The 17,667-nt window shown below is 40.5% G+C and overlaps 1 protein-coding gene across 2 annotated transcripts in view; it reads left to right on the plus strand.

Annotated features, from left to right (window-relative positions):
* Nucleotides 1–17,667, plus strand: part of LOC123977963 (protein eva-1 homolog A) — a 93,364-nt gene that overhangs the window by 39,597 nt on the left and 36,100 nt on the right. For both annotated transcript variants that reach the window (XM_046061051.1, XM_046061052.1), the window contains exons 4-5: nt 2,709–2,861; nt 15,172–15,315. In XM_046061051.1, the coding sequence (XP_045917007.1) occupies nt 2,709–2,861; nt 15,172–15,315 (297 nt within the window). The remainder of the gene's footprint in view (nt 1–2,708; nt 2,862–15,171; nt 15,316–17,667) is intronic.

A 17,667-nucleotide genomic window follows, 5' to 3' on the forward strand; every position in this document is an offset into this window, starting at 1 on the left:
TTATGTTCTCTGATGAAAGTAAATTTTGCATTTCCTTTGGAAATCAAGGTCCCAGAGTCTGGAGGAAGAGAGGAGAGGCACAGAATCCACGTTGCTTGAAGTCCAGTGTAAAGTTTCCACAGTCAGTGATGGTTTGGGGTGCCATGTCATCTGCTGGTGTTGGTCCACTGTGTTTTCTGAGGTCCAAGGTCAACGCAGCCGTCTACCAGGAAGTTTTAGAGCACTTCATGCTTCCTGCTGATGACCAACTTTATGGAGATGCAGATTTCATTTTCCAGCAGGACTTGGCACCTGCACACAGTGCCAAAGCTACCAGTACCTGGTTTAAGGACCATGGTATCCCTGTTCTTAATTAGCCAACGAACTCTCCTGACCTTAACCCTATAGAAAATCTATGGGATATTGTGAAGAGGAAGATGTGATACGCTAGACCAAACAAATCAGAAGAGCTGAAGGCCACTATCAGAGCAACCTGGGCTCTCATAACACCTGAGCAGTGCCACAGACTGATCGACTCCATGCCACACAGCATTGCTGCAGTAATTCAGGCAAAAACAAAAAAATAAGTATTGAGTGCTGTACATGCTCATACTTTTCATGTTCATTCTTTTCAGTTGGCCAACATTTCTAAAAATCCTTTTTTTGGTCTTAAGTAATATTCTAATTTTCGGAGATACTGAATTTGGGATTTTCATTAGTTGTCAGTTTTAATCATCACAATTAAATGAAATAAACATTTGAAATATATCAGTCTGTGTGTAATGAATGAATATAATATCCAAGTGTCACTTTTTTTTATTTCAGTTACACTAAAAAACTTTTTGATGATATTCTAATTATATGACCAGCACCTGTATATATTTTACATCGAGCACCTTTAAGTGAAATTATCAGGTGGTGATGTATCCCCAGTATAAAGCAGCAGTGCAAGACACAGAAATGGGACAGAGCAGCATAAGAAAGCTGTGATAAAAGATTAGTCTACTTCTAATGCTGACTCTAAATGCATTTTATACCAAAATATGTATTCGTCCTTTGTATGTTTTACCTCATTTGAGTGTATTACACTTAGATAACTTAAGGTAACTGAAGAATTAAGTTGCCGTTATTCTATAATTTCCTTATTGCCAACAAATTCCATGAAAAGACCAAAATCAGCAGTGTGTTAGTCAGTCACGCAATATTTTTCAACTTTCGTACTCTGTCTGTGGCCATAAACCTAGTGGTTCCTACTGAAGATGAAAATCTTTCCCAAATATATACTTTCAAAAAGGCTTAAAAGGGCCGGGCACTGTGGTTTTTAGCATTAGTGCCCATGTTTTTTGAAGGAACAAATCACCTAGCTCACAAATGTGAGTCACTGATGTGTGGGACAACATAAGCTTTACCAGGCTTTGGTTGCACAGGCAATACTTGTTACTAGGATCAATTCATTACATTTGGTATTTTCATGAGATTTGTTGACAAAAAAGAATTAAGCATCACAATATCTAGAGTCCTTCTTGCTTCTGCTCTCTTCTCTGCTTAATTTAAAAGTAAAAACCACAATCTTTCCTTCCCTATCTAATCTATTCTTCCCTCTCTGTGTGAGCCAGGAAGCTAAGAGTATCACTCCAGAGGGGAGCCACAACAGTTCAGTAATCCCACCCAGATTCTAGTCTCCATTCATGGCTCAGTGCTGTGCTGAGCCGAGCTGCACTGAGCTGTGGAGCAGTTCACACTAGAGTGACCAGAAGTGGGCATTAATCCACTGATCCCCCTGCCCTCCCCACTTTTTCTTTCTTCACCGGACCCCGGGGCCAATCAACAACTCTTTGTTCACTGTCACTTAACCAATGACTTCTCAGGGAAAGAGAGAAAGACCGCATGGGGTGTTAGTGAGGTGCAACGGGCAGGTGTCACTGCCTCTGAAAAGAGAGGTGGATGGAGGGTAGAGGAAGTGGAGGAGAAAGGGAGGGAATGAGAGCGAACAAGAGTGAATCCATCACCAAGAGATATAACAAACCAGTCCTGCCACTTTTCCCTGCTCTCTGTCTTGCTATTATTTCTGCATTCCTGTTCCACTCCCTACATGGACATAGAAACGACTGCTGTTGTGTTTTTATTTGCTGGCCAGTGGAGCTGCTCTGGCTGTCACAGGTCACTGTGGCTGGATGTGTGTGAGGAATGCCTCTGCATGGCTCTACATGTCCACTGAGCGACACTACCTCTGCCTGTTTACACAGAATGAAGCCTTTTGTCAGGCCTTTATTTTCTGTGCTTATTAAAGGGTCTTCTGCAGAGGTTTGTCCAAAGAAAAAATGGGACAAAAATGGGGGAAGGAATTGTGAATACTCTTCTTATCTGAAAATGCAAGTAAAGAGAACCAGCATATTGAGAGGGAGTGTCTTCTCGACAAGGCAAGACATGAAGTTAACTGAATGATTGACAGCTGAGAGTTTGTTCATTATAGTGTTTTAGGTATCGAATCAAATAGAAAGTTAGAGAGTTAAAAGTCAGAGAATAAAGATGTGTTTTAAGATGGGATTTAAAAACAGGTAGGGTAAGGGACAGCCTAACATGCAGAGGCAAATCATTCTAGAGTTTGGGGGATATTTCTTGATTTTTGTTTTGTTTATATTAGATAGACTACATTACTTTTGGAAATGACACTGGTCGGTTGGTTTTTGCTTTTTTGTTATTTGTAATTTTTTGTATCCTCTCTCCAGACGAGTATAAGAGCAAGGTGGTCTGTGAGGAGGAGAGGATGAGGCTGAGCTGCAAACGGGGCATGCAGATCGCTGTTTACTCCGCCATGTTCGGCCGAACTCTACAGGGCACCCTGGAGTGTCCCCTGCACCACAGGAGGGCCCCGTCAGTAGGTGAGGAACCTTGTCACTCTCACACTGGGGGTAGCGAGATAATCGAGTGGCTGAGGAAGCTGCATCTCTACCAAAGGACCCAAGAAAAGGCTGCACCAGCTCTTTTTAAGTTCAAACCTAACTTAGTTATATTGTCAGTGTTTACTAAGTGGAGATTTGTTCATCACTCACTTAACATGGGTTGCACCACACAAACTTGTTGCTGTGATGGACAGTAACTAAGTACGTTTAACTTTACATGCACTTAAGGGGCTGATAGTTAGCTCACCTGGTAGAGCATGCGCACCATATACAAAGGCTAAAGTCCTTAATGCTGTAGCCCGCATTTGAATCCGACTTGTGGCTCATTTGCTGCATGTCATCCTCTCTCTCGCATTTAACTGTCTCTCTTTGGCTGTACTGTATCAAAAATAAGGGCAAAAGTTGGCTGTAAAAATAATTAAAATTTTGAACAAGTGTACTACTTAAGTATATATTTGCAGTAGTTGTACTTTACTTCAGTATTTTCTTTTCATGGCACTTTCTACCCCGCTACAGCTCCAAGGGAAATATCGTACTTTTTACTTAACTGCATTTTTATGAGAGCTTTAGTTACTCGTTACTGATACTTTGTTATAAATGAGACTACACAATAGTTTAGTACAGTTGAAGTACAGCTTAAATGATTAGTCAATCGACAAAAAATGATTAGGCAACTATTTTGATAATTGTTTAGTAATTTTAAATTTTTCATGTTAAAAAAAAACAGAGTTCCAGCTTCACAAATATGAAGATTCGCAAATGTGAAGGTGGAATTTTGGGTTCTTGTTAAATGTGGCATCCTTTCTCAGTATATTCAGAATTTTTACAAATCAAACGATTAATTGAGAAAATAATCAGCAGATGAATCCATAATGAAAACTTTCATTTAATGCAGTACAATGCAAAATTGCTCAAAATGAGCTCCATGACGACCAACTACAAAAGTATAATCCTGCTTTTACATGAATGCATGAGTTATTATATTCTAATAATATAATATATAATAGTACACAGTCACAGAGAGTGTTTTTCTTTCTGCATTCAACACTTTTCCAAGTACTTTTTCCTTATTATTTATATATACTTTTACTGAGTATTAGTACTTTTACTTTGGTTAAGGATCTGAATACTTCGTCCATCACTAAATATTTACACATTCGAAGTGTTAAACTTAGTAACTACATAAATTTAATAACTACTAGCTAGTATTTATTCAAATCTTAGTAAGGACTTTACAAAATGTAGTAACCACTAGCCTAGTATTTACCAAGAGCTTAGTAAGGATTTTATACACAAACAAGGACTTTACACACAGACTTAATAATGGATTTACAAATATCTAGTTCAACCCAATCCTGGTTCCTGGTGCTGCAAGACTCTGTATTCCTATCATGTCCCAGGATACTTTTTTGTTATGATCTTAACTGATCATCCTCTTGAGAGGGTGGGCAAGGGGTGATAATCATATTAACATCACTACTTTGAAATTATTATCATTCGCTCCATTTATAGCATCAGGTTTGGGGTCAGTCTGAGGTCAGGAGAGGAAAGAGATTTCTTACATGAAGACACAAGCTGCAAGAATGCAAATCAATGATGCATGATGTTGAATGAGTCTCCTTGTCCTGCTAATGTTCTCATACATATTAATGATTTGGGAGAGTGGAACTTCAGGTCACTCTAGGCTTTGATTTGTTCTTTTTGCTAAGATTTGTCTGAGCAGAACACACCAGGCGTCATTATGCATCCATCCGATGGGGGGGAATGAAACATTTTTATTGATGGGTTTTACCCGTCAGCACTTGAAACACCTCTGAACCACAAAGTGAACTTCAAACGCTGCCAGGCTCATAACTTGAATTCTCTCCCTCATGAATTTCCTTTGACTTAGGTGATAGTGCCTTGAAATGCTGTTGTGGTTTGGCAGATTTTATAATTCCTGTACAGCGTCTTTGCCTCAGAGGCTCTGTAGCAAACACTGGCCTGCCACACCCATCCTTCAGGTCACCTGTTTACACTGTTCCGCTGGCATTACTGATTCAGAATTTAACTTTGAGAAACATATCACCGTTTAGCATTTCTTCATCTTGTTAGGAATGCATGCTGGGATATATAAAGCCACCACTCCAGCTCAGGTAGACACAAACATGCACACACATATTGCCAGGGGAATTGGGGTGGAATGTAGATCAGGTGTCTCTGTCATCCAAAGCGCAGAGTTTGGCCCGTAGAAAAGGGACAGTATTGAGTTCCCCCCGAGTATGTGTGTGTGTGTGTGTGTGTGTGTGTGTGTGTGTGCATGTCAGAGTGCACGGGATATCCAGATGTACCCTCGCCCTTGTTTAGGGGAATGTAATTGACTCTAAGCTTGGATCCATGACAAGTATTAGTATAACCATAGCTACTGTGGTGGCCCTGGCTCATTTATTTTGCTTTAGTCTGTATTGAAGGAAATGGACAATGCTTGAGCTTGTAAATAAGCAGTTGTAAGTTAACTGGCTTGTGTGTGTGTGTGTGTGTGTGTGCGCGCACACACGCATGTGCTCATGAGTGTGTGCTAGGAACAACTTGTATAAAGTTATGAAGGAAAGGTGGGTGTTTATTTGTGTTACCGTCTTTATGACAGAGGTGATGGGTCGAAAGGCCAACACAGGCGTCACTGGGAGACAGATATAAAGAATAGCATTGTGTGAGTGTGTATGCAGGTGTGTTTGTGGTATTGTATCCTATATGAGCATTGAGGGCTGCTTTGAAGCAACCTCCGCATGCAGGTGGACCAGGAATGTGCGACAGGTAGGTGTAGCGGGTGAGACAGGCCTAGCCTGATATCTGGTTTCAGACTCAGGATTAAATACAGTAGTTGAGTTCTCACAGCACTGATGGAAAATGGACTCTACTGTTACAGTTGTACAAAGGCCAGATTAGAGCAGAGGAACAGCAGTGTTTACTGTGAAATCATAATAACCGTGTGTACGTTTACATCAGCTGTACACTCAGACGTACACACACGCCTTGTTGTTCCTGTTCAGCAATTATACTGCATGCTGTTCTGTCTCTCTATCACACACACACACACACACACACACACACACACACACACACTCACACATATACGTATGCGCACTTCAACCACCCACAAACACCTCTTCAGGCTGTTCCAGACAGCCTAGCGGTGCCCGAGTGGGATTTCCCCCATTCAGCTACGTCTTTCATGTGGCTCCCATGTCACCAGGAGCAGGAAGTGAGGGTGTCTTGAGTGACAGCCCAGACACACACCATTAATTATTTCTAAATGCTTTCCCCCCTCTTTTTTCCCTCCCATCCAAGGTGGTACAGTGCCTCGCGCATGTGTTTGTGGTTCTGCATGTCTGAATAATCTTGGGTTTGGCAAGTTTGTTTAGCACCTATTTTGATTTAATGTCTCTTTTAAATGTTTGTTTGTATGTGCCAACAAGGTAGGTTATAGTAATCTCCTAAACCACGCTGTCCTGGCATTCTCACTGCTGCCTGGGGTCTGAGATCAACGGCTGCACCTGCCCAGGCAAAATATGCAGTGTCAATCAGAAAGACATGACAGTGTACAGCAGCAGTGAATTGCTTGTACACTTTTTTCCTACAAACAATCTCTTTTCATCTTTTATTTCAGTTGTATCCATAGACTAGTGTTGCAATTCAACAACAGCCACCCACCAAAAAGAGGTAGGTTTTTCTTTGTAGTTTGCTGGGGACATTGTGTGAACACCAACCATCTTCTGGGGACCTTTTTTTAGTCAACACACCGTATTTAGCTTGTGAATTTTGCAGTCAATTTCCCACCGTAGAGAGCTGTAGAGAGCAGATATCTGGTTGCTTGTTGAATCCAAAGCCCTAGAAAAGTACAACAGACAAAAACAAGTGCATACACAGGCATGTGCGCATAAAAGTAAGACCTTCTTTGATCTCGTCTGTTCCTTGGTTTTTGGGGTGTGGTGGGAGTGGTGGAGTCGGACAGGTCTTGGCGGAGAATCCTCAAAGCAAAGGGGCCTGCTTCAGCCCTCCTCTCTCATCTGCCCAATTACCATCACACACACCTCTTGACATCTAAATAGCCCCCCATAGATGGCATGCGGGGTCTTTTTTTTTCTGTGAAGGCCACCGCGCTTTCACTTTTGAGTATGTGCTTCAGACGAGGTGCACAGCTTGATGTTTCAAACTGTAAGCACGGACTGTTTGGTCTTTCATATCATCGCAGTAGCCTTTAAAAGCCAATCTTGCACAGCTGCAGTTCAAATTTAACACTTGGCTTTTGGAAGGCTGTTCAGTTGTTAGGGTGCAAGTATCTTCACTGTAACTCTATCTGCATTTCTCTCTGACTTTGATGAATACAGAGCAGATAAGTAGCAGGAAGTCAGTGTTGTTTTGGACTTTGCAGATAAGAGAAAATGTACAGTCCTGAAAGAGTAACTATACTCCAGTCTATCAGTAGTTGACCGATTTCAGTAATTGAATTCTTTGTGGTGACTGTTTTTCCTAAACTTCTCTAAAATAACATCCCTGACGTTTGTAGTTCAGCTACCAAGAACTTCACCGCACTTCGTGCACATGTTTTCCAGGATAACAGGTCCATGCAAGATTTGGTGCAAAGGGTCACCACTGATTGGAATTCAGATGTGGTGTTTGAATATATGAAGGGACATGTAGTCAGTCATAACACATATATGGTTGCCTGTTTTGGTAACAAATGCCTCTGACTCAAGAAATAACCTGTATACTGTTACATTACAATGAAATCCCACTGAAGTGAGTAGAACATTTACAGTAAATGTGTGTCTGGGAGAGTGGTTTCAATTTCATTAGTGGCATTCACAGAAAGCACTTGGCGTGTGCAGGTCCATTCACCCTATCATGGCATCTGAAAGTCACTTTTCAATTCTACAAAGACTTTTAATCCCACAACAATGACTTAACTCTCCCTATCAAATGATACGCATGAGGTGAGTCACAGTAGAAGAGGAGATTAGTACTTTTGACAAGTTTTTCCTCCCATTGTCTTGGAAATTCCAGGAAAGGTGTGCGTGGGTGGAATACCTGGAGGAGTGTGATGAAGCATTGCTGCGAGAGTTTTCGACAAAAGGTTGCTGTGGATGTGCCGCATGCGTCTGTGTTTGTGCACGTTTGTGTGGGTGGGTTTGTGTATCTGGATTTGTACATGCTCGGGGTGTGTTTTTATTTTAGGGGAATACACACACGTGCTGTCCTATGAATTTGTTTGACAGTCATTCAATCCACCAGCACATACTACACCCACAATACACTCACCCCACATAAGGGCTCTGTGACAAAGTGGAACTCAATGGCAGCAGCCATCACAACGCACATGATGTTATGATTACGCTGTTGCTTGGTAAAAATTTGGCATCATGTTGGAGATTAGATTGGTAGATTCATGTTGAAGATGCAATCCAAGGCTTATGCTGGTTTCGAGCAAGCAGAAAGTGAGATGTTTGACGGATGACTGATGTGACAAAAGGATGTGAGCAACAAAGAGGCGCTGGGCAGCGTATCAACACACATGTGAGAAGACGACGTTAGCAGAAGGGTTCTCAGCCTAAAAGAGCACTGTTATAGCAGGTAGTAACATTTAAGAAAAATGTGACCTCAGTCTGTGATCAGTCATCGGTGAGAATACATGTGTATGTATGTTTGTCCAGGAAACTCCTCCCTTTACCTTGTTCACTGCTTCCCTTGACTGTGGACCTTCTCTTCTGAACCATAGGCCTGTCCTTGTTGGGCGGGTGGAGGATAGATTGTGGGTGCAAAGGCTCGGAGGTGGCTGAGGGTAAAGGTTAGAAGTATCACGGGTTATTCATGCCTGTTCCCTTCTGTGTGTGCGTGTGTGAGAGAGAGAGGACTGTCTGTGTTAAAGTCACTAATGAGAGCCAGAGGAAGTCAGATCCTGGGGAATGCTCTTTTAAATTGCATAGAAATGCTGTGTGTGTGTGTGTGTGTGTGTGTGTGTGTGTGTGTGTGTGTGTGTGTGTGTGTGTGTGTGTGTGTGTGTGTGTGTGTCTACACATGTAAGCATAGAGAGTCAGTGGACAAAGAATAAATGTGTCTCCATCCTCTTGTCTGTAGAGGTTGTAGAAGTCCCCCCCGCTGGTCCTCTGTGGGCCCTCCGTCTCAACTAATCACCCAGTCAGGGAATCAAAGCTTCAGCTAATGGGGGCCTGTCTGTCAGTGGGCTTCCTTGTCAGAGAGGAAAGTTTTCAACGTGGCTCAAACAAGCCCTTAGGGAGGGCAAATGAAAGCATATCACAGGCAGACCAGGAGGTCAATGTGCTGCAGCGTCTGCATATAGACACTAATACAGCTACACACGCTCACACAGATCTGCACACACTGGGATTGCATTTTGAGCAGTAGTCATTGGGACAAAGTTAATGGGACACTGTAAAAAAAATCTGTAATTTTAAAGTTTTATTCCTTTTTATTTCACAGTTTTTTCCCTATATTTTTGAAATACATGAAAATATCAAAAAATTGCTAAAATAAACTGTGAATTTACATGTCTAATGTAAAATAACATGAAATGTCACATGTCAAATGAATGACATGTGATTAACCATAACATTTCTGTTATTTTAAAGAAAATATTGTTTTTTTTTGACGTAAACAAACTGTTCCATTCAGGAATTTCCCGTATTTTCACAAATATTATTTTTATTATTTAAAAGAAAAAACTGTTAAAAATAAGTTTAACACTGTAAAAACATTTCTTAAACTTGGTACAATTAGTAACAAGAGTTTCTTGTTAATTGACAAATATCTCCTTTAATTATGGATATTTGGAAAATAAAAACATTGAATAAATGTTATTTTAATCAGTATATAGTGTCTACAAGTATTGTTAAACTGTCGAAACACAGTTTTGATCATTGAAAACAGCCATAATTACTGTAATTTCACAGCTTTTGACTTTTATTATAATTCTTAGATTACAAGTTAGATTAACATAGTATATAATTGCCCCAAAGTGGTAAAATTTAATTTATTGTTAAATGACAGGCGTTCACACCTTTTAATGGGGTTAAAAAAGAAAACTTCCAGTAAAATTACGGGTTTGTGATGAAAAATTAAGTTTAATGCCATTTTACAGATACTTGATTGAAGAGTCTTAGCTATAGGTGTATTATCAAAACCTAAAGTAAACATATTTAAATCCTGTTTTTTCATAATTAAAAATTACCACATGTTCACATTATTTTACATATATCCATTTATCCTATAATAGAGACCAGAAACCCATTTTGAGTAATCTTGTACTAGGGTTATTTATGACAGTTTCAGACTTCCTTAAATTTACTTAATTTGAGCAAACTCAGACATTTATTCATTTAGCTGACGCTTTTATCTAAAGCGATTTACAATTGAGGTCGCATGTGGATGGGTCACAGTGGGAGATTGAACCCGGGTCTCTCACACCAAAGGCATGTGTCTTATCCATTGCACCACCACCACCCCAGACCTTTTAAAGTACCACCACAATACAAATTTTCCACATCTGATACTATTTATAGACCATTTATTCAGTTCCATGCTCACAACAAATAAGCCACACAAGTCAAACATTTCAGTGTAAATAATTGTTCTCCTGAAACAAAAGTAGTTTATTTTTTATATACCTTATTGACGACATTTTCAGATCTATTCATTAGAAACCTAATTGGGTCAACATGAAGAATATTTTGGATACTGTTAGACACAGCTCCAAGATTAAAGTGCAATCTGAATGTAAAGTAATTGGAAAGTATTTCTTAAAATGCTGGCATTTTGCTTTCATAGGACTGTACAGAGACATGAAAGGCAAGGGAGAGGGGGAAATGGTGGTTTTACATACAGCGAACTTAATGCACAATCCAAAGACTTCTTCCCTGGTTTCAGTATGATATTTTATGACTTTCTAAAGCCAGTTTTTGTATCTGGTAAATGTTGTTACGGCTATATGTGTTTCTCTGTGCTGTGCATTCTTGTTCCTTTTCTGTCCTCTAGTTCTGCCCCAGGAGTGCTACAGCTGATTGCTGAATTAGGTCCACCTGGCCTTGCAAGGCAGTGCACAACTGTGTGCTCGGGAATTATATCTCAATGCCAAATATGCTGGTTACAGCACATTTTTTTCTCATACATGATAAACTGAATGTCTTTGTGTTTTGGCCTGTTGGTTGATGAAGAACACCGACTGTATCACACTTGAATAAGTTATTAATAAAGTTATTGGGAGAAACTCCTCCATTGAGACAAGCAGTTTGGCATAAGACAAAAGTCTATTTCAAAGCACCAGGGAATTTGGTCAGAATTCAATGAAAGAGTGTTTTCTGAAACTAAAGATTTGCAGATGAAGAAAGTTGTGAATTGTTCTCACTATCGATGAATCCACATGTGTTTTCAACAACTGTCTAACCTTTAAGGTGTCTGACTAGTTATCCAGTTACACTCGCTGTTTCCCACAGTCTTCCACCTCACTTCGTGCTGGTTAGGAATTCCAGTGTGTCGGCTCCAGCTGGGAAGAATCCGGTCGCCGCCCCCCCCCCCACCCACCCCCGAACCGCGTCCAAATGTTCAGACATCGATTCGGGTTCACATTCTTAAGAAGCTTTTTGCACACAGTCTTTGATCTGGACACAATTATTATCAGGAAAAAAAGTCTAGCCCTTGATTATGACTGCTGTAATCCAATAAGGCAGGAATGCACAGTTATTGAGAATTCAGTGACTTCAACACTGTGCATGACCACTGGATCGCCCTCTGTCACACCTGACTGGGACATTTGCCCTTTGACCTGTGCCATCATTCGTTGTGGCCTGTTGACGTGCGAGCCAAACCTCAACCACCTCCTGCCTGTCTGATCTCCCTCTCTTCCTCTCAGAGGGCCACCAGGGCAGTGTCCACTTTCAAAGGCTCATCTCCTTGTGTTGTTTTTAAGGGTTAGATGGACTGTGGGGCCTGGGAGGCATCCCTGTTGAACCCCGGTCCGTCCACATTCCCACAAGACCCACAAGTAGGTCATTAGTGCTCCTCACACCTCAGTTTGATGGTGTCACTGAAGTTCATGATGTAGATCATAACAATATTGATTCAATTGGAGTTACACAATTAACTGAGAGCATTTCTAGAATTTGTAATGTTAAAACTGCTGCATATTTTCCAGACCCTTGTGCCAATGAAGTAAAAATGTTGAGTAAATAAATAAGATGAAAATGTAATGAAGCATCTTTTTTTCTACATAATTGATTCGGGCCCGAGCATGAAACAAGGTCCCTATTGGAACTGAAGGGATTTTTTTTCTGCAAAGTAATCTAATCTCTTTGGGGGGCCTAAACATGCTCAAAAACTCACCAAGCTTTGCACATAATTGAGGACGGAGCGAAAAATTTCATATTTTATGGGTCTCTCACATGGGCGTGGCAAAATGGCTCGCTAGTGCCCCCTACAGAGCAGCCCCCGGCCAAAGTTTCACCTATGTGTACGAAATTTCTGTTGTACATGTATTATATCCAGATGTACAAAAAAGCCTCTAGGAGCAATGCACCACACCCATCAGGAAGTTGGCCATTTTGGATTTAATGGTCATTTTTGGCGATTTACACACTTCGTACTTTAAAAAACTCCTCCTAGAGAATTAATCCGATCGACTTCAAATTTTTGCTGTGCAGTCTGAACCCATTGCAGATTAAAAGTTGTACAAATGGGAAGTTTTTGTGGAACCGCGTGCCCGTGGCATGGCATCCAAAATCGATGATTTGCCATGAAACAGGAAGTTGTAACTTTAGTGAACATGCTCACATCTGCACCAGACTTTACATGCTTGATAATGGTCCCGCCCTGAACACATCTACGTGCCAATATTCAGTTATAGTCTTAGCGCAACCTACTGGCAACAGGAAGTAAGCTCTGTCTGACACTCATTGTGCGATTTAAATCAAATTTGACAATGTGTTTCACACTTGACGTACTAAGACATAACGTATAGTTACTGGGGGCTCTCAAGCGCAACATAGGGGACACAGGAAGTGACGTTTAAGTTTTCCGTGCAGCGTTCGAAGCGTGTGCCAATTCAGAGACGCGCCGGCAGAGCTGCGGAATATACAGCGCGACCTCGTCACACCCCAACACGCTACACATGCAATGGCCCGCCCAACACTGCTTGCAGCTTTAATTGTGATTATTATTATATAAGAAAACAGCCCATAGTCATATTCAAACAGATAATTCTGCCTATCATCGCATACCATTAATAATAAACAATAATACAGTATTTGTTGTAATAGGGAATAGGGATATATACACTGTCAGCCATTCACAGCCTGTCCTTGATTAGTCCATCCCCAGATAATTGTTGCTGCCTTTCTTTGTTTGCTGAAACTAAAAACAATAATTTTAGGATGTCACTCTTGGAACTTTTTCACTGAGAATTTCTTTCTGATAATTGTAAGACTTAACAATTAATCAGTTTATCAAGAGAGTAATCAGCAGATGAATCAATAATGAAAATGCTTGTTTGTTGTAACCCTACTCTGAAATCATGTTTGTTAAAATATGGGCATGTAAACGTGGCTTAATGAGCTCCAAAAATAGTTCATTCAAAAGATTGTGAGCACAGCGGGTCAACAGATCATTTTCTGTAGTCCCATTATTAATGTGAGAGGAAGGAAGGGAGAGCGGAAAAAGGAAAGAGAAGAGCCTCATCTGTCTGTCCAGGCTCCCCAGAGGATGAGAGCTGCAGAAGAGAGGGTCAGTAGGAGCTGGTGGGTACTTAGCGATGATGTATGAGAGCCACATCTTTTTCTCTGTCTGGTCTCCATACACACACACACGCACACGTTGGGTCAGATATCCCTTAGACAATGTGAAGCCCAAGTAAGGTTTCTTTATGTTGGTCTGATGTAGACAGAGGCCCCACCATGGGAGCTGAGAAAGCCTTTATAGGAAGGAGTGTGGGTGTGAGTGTGTGTAGGTGCGTGTGTGTGTGTGTGTGTGTGTGTGTGTCCATGTCTGTTGTAGCTGACAGAGACTCATGTAGTCCTTTTGTGCCTGAAGTGCTACTTGTCCATCAAACACTCAAGGTAGTAAGAGACTCATATACAATATGAACATTCAGTATATCTTAAATAAGGATATAAAGTTATGTAGACTCTAGTTCTGGTAATGAATTATGATTGGATAAGAGGTTTTCCATAGGTGAGAACAGCAGCTATATAAAGTTATTAGAAAGGTATCTCTGCCTTGTTGATGAATAAACTAAAAATCATATGAAACAAGCAAGGTCCAGAATCCAAAGCCTCTGTCTTGTCTTGTCTTTTAAACATCTGGCCAGGACAATGAGCTGTCACTAACTCTGGCTTTCTGTCCACTGTCCTTGTCAAATAAACTAATAAACTAAAATAAATGTTTTATACAGAAAAATATACAAAATGCTGTTTTTTCCAGGTCCTGCTATTTAGTAATAATGTCAGGGTAGAACTATGTACTTTGTTACCAATTATAGGGAACAAAGACACAATGCAACAAGGAAATGGTATAGCACTTACATAGTTTGGTAAAGTTTATAAGCAGTTGCTGATTTATAGAGAAATTTCCCTCAAACAACTGCCATAATCTCAAGAAGAAAAAGACAATTTCAGATTTGTTTAAACCAACTGGAAACTTTATTCTCCATGTTTGTACATTTATTTGCCTTTGTTCCAGAGGGACAATATGAACCTTTTTTGCATGGTAGACTGACCTGTGTAAAAGACAGTTACTTACTAACAGTAATTTTATTATTAATATTCATTTGCAGATAATCGTATTGACTGATTGATTAATGGTTTGGTTTATGATCGAAAATAATAATGAAAATACCAATCATACAGCAATTTCCCTAGCATATGTTGACATATTCATATTGTTTAGTCTGATGAACATTTTACTATTACAGAAGACAAATATCCACATTTGAGAAGCTGAAACCAGTGCATTTTGTGGCATTTTGGCTTAAGAAATGAAACCCAAATAATCCAAATTATTTGCCAATACATTTTTTGTTGAATGACTATAACTACTGCTTCATATCCCCCTTTTAATTAGTACCAAATTACACAGTCTCCCTTCTTAAGAAATTAGTTAGTTATAGATCGGTTCTTATTTGGGAAGTGATATTCTTTTTGTCACCAGAAAAGGTATAAAAGCAGTAACCCCTCTATTTTACGTTATATAATCAGTCTGCATGTCCATTAATAATTCAATGCTTTTCCGCTCTCTGTGTGTCTGTCAGACTGCCAGTCGTCTGTGGCTCTGCAGGTTCTAACCGCCCGCTGCCAGGGAAAGAAAAGCTGCCTGGTTCGAGCCTCCACTAGAGACTTTGGAGATCCGTGTTACTCTGGCACCAGGAAGTACCTCAGTGTCATCTACACCTGTGGTGAGTCCCCAACACACATTTAGTGAGGGCTTCATTTTCTTACCACCAGGGGGTGATGTATGCTCACTGATCAGCTTGACTTAAGTCTTGTCCATGATGTTTTAGCTCTGTCTTTCAGAGTTACTAGCTCTGGGCTCTGTTATACTCAGAGAAGAATTATATATCTTTTTAGACTATAAATAGTTTCTTAAATAAGGCAGGTTTTGAATATTGAAGCAGTTATTTTAAGTTAGTTTCTATGTTAAAGTCACATTATTCAAGTGAACATGGCACTCCCAAAAACAACGTTGGCATTGTATCTTCAGTTTCAACTCTGTGCGGATGAGGGAGAAGACCATCGTCTTCCTTTTTATCTGTTCCCCACCCCTGTCGTAATCTGGACCTGTCAAGGCTGTAATTCATTTGCCACAAGCTTGGAGACACACTGAAACGCGCACACACGTTATCTAGATGCCTCAAAGCACCAGGAATTGATCAGTCAGCACCATGCCCTGGAGCCTTTCATACCAACCAAAATAACTGGCACATAGATCTAGATCCAGACTAGGAAGACTGCTACGCCCAGCATCTCAATGTGATTTTTGAGCTCTAATTTTAAGGATTGGATTTGTGTCTTTCCCCAATGGGCCTGAAAATCACTGTTATGTGTCTCTCAGAACTGTAAATTACTCTTTTCAATGCTTGACTTTGCCTCAGTTATAATTCTGATCACAGTTTATGGCTTGTTTATTTGCCTGTTTTGAAGATCCCCTCACTCGATCCATTGTCTCCAAATGCTGCTGTGGGTTTGTCAGATTGTTGTCCAAGAAATCCATCCATCCTTTATCTCAGCAACAACTTCTCAGTGAAGAACAAGAACATGCATATTGTTGTGTTTATGGAATCGTTTAGGTTGAATCTGTGCTGGCCTCCGTTATCTGTCACTGATAACACAGCATACTCTCCTAACAGCTGTGGTGCTGAGTAAATGTTCGAGTGTTTGTAGAGCACACACGGGATGTGGGAAGGTGTAAATGTTCAACTGATAGAGGAACGTGCTGTGAGAGGGTAGGAGATGGGTTTTCTGGGCTGCGGTGACAGGCGAGAGGGGTTTGTACGTGAGTAAATCAGTCTAGCTGCTATAGACATGAAGTCACTGGTCGCTCCAGGCTCCAGCAAAGTAGTAATTTTGGGGGATCCTCTTTCGTTGGTGGTTGAGTGTGTGCAGGATTGACCCCATTTGTGTCGGAGTAGGGGATGCAGGATGTCTGTCTCCACATTTATGTGCATATCTGTGTGTGTGTGGTTGTCTGTACAATTTTTTATTTAAACTGAAAAAAGTGCCATCTACTTACACAAAGTAATTAATAATAAAATGGATAAATAACTTTGATTGGTGAGAGTTGTATGTACTTATTATATTTGAGAGTAATTTCAGCAGAGTAAGAATTTTTTTTAGTTGTCAAATCCATTATGTGTTTGAGTGTGTTTGTGTGTGTGTGTGTGTGTGTGTGTGTGTGTGTGTGTGTGTGAAGCATGGGCCGCACCGCCTGAAGGAGGTGTTAACCCACTTAAAATCTTTACTGTCCACAAGATGACTTAAGTACTGTTTTAGGAGCTTTTCCAGCCTGCCAAGAATAAAATAATTTAGGAAACTGCATTTTATGAGTGTATATGTGTGCATGTACACGTGTTGAGTATGTGCGCACGCAGGGATGAGTACGTGTTTGATTCACAATATGGACTCTCTATCGGCCTCAGCTTGCCTGTGATTTATAAAGCCATCAACTCACCGAGCTCCAGCTTCTTCCTCACACAGCCCTGGGGGTGGACTTGCTCCTTAGCAATAACACAGCAGCAAATGGCCCTGAACCTGACATCAGTCTCCCGGCTGATCACACACACTCCCGCTGTCAGGCTTCATTTACATCCACTCCCCCTGGAGAAAGTCCCTATGGTTTGTTTGTTTGTCAAAAAGTACTTATCGCAGACTGAATGCAGCTCTAAATATTTGACATCTTGGTATTTCAGAAAGATAAGGTATAAAATATGTTTGCAGTAGAGTTCTGTGTCACAAATTATTCATAGCCTAAACTCGGAAATATTTACCCTCATGTAGAGCTTGATGAATGAGACTGCTCAGGGCACTTTCTTCAAAAAGCAAGATTCCAATATGGCTCCTTTGAAGTTTCTTTCTTGTAATGTTATGTTGGTTACTTTTTCAGGGTTTGACCTACACCTTTCAAAGCTGCAGGAATGAAAATGTGATTTTAAAAAGTCAATTTCTGCCATGTGTTGTATGCGTAGTGTTAGCATATCCTTTTGATCATGTGTTAGTATAACAACTGTAGGAAGGGTCCTATTTATACAGCG

Source organism: Micropterus dolomieu, linkage group LG10, assembly GCF_021292245.1.
Source record: "Micropterus dolomieu isolate WLL.071019.BEF.003 ecotype Adirondacks linkage group LG10, ASM2129224v1, whole genome shotgun sequence".
Classification (NCBI taxonomy): Eukaryota; Metazoa; Chordata; class Actinopteri; order Centrarchiformes; family Centrarchidae; genus Micropterus; species Micropterus dolomieu.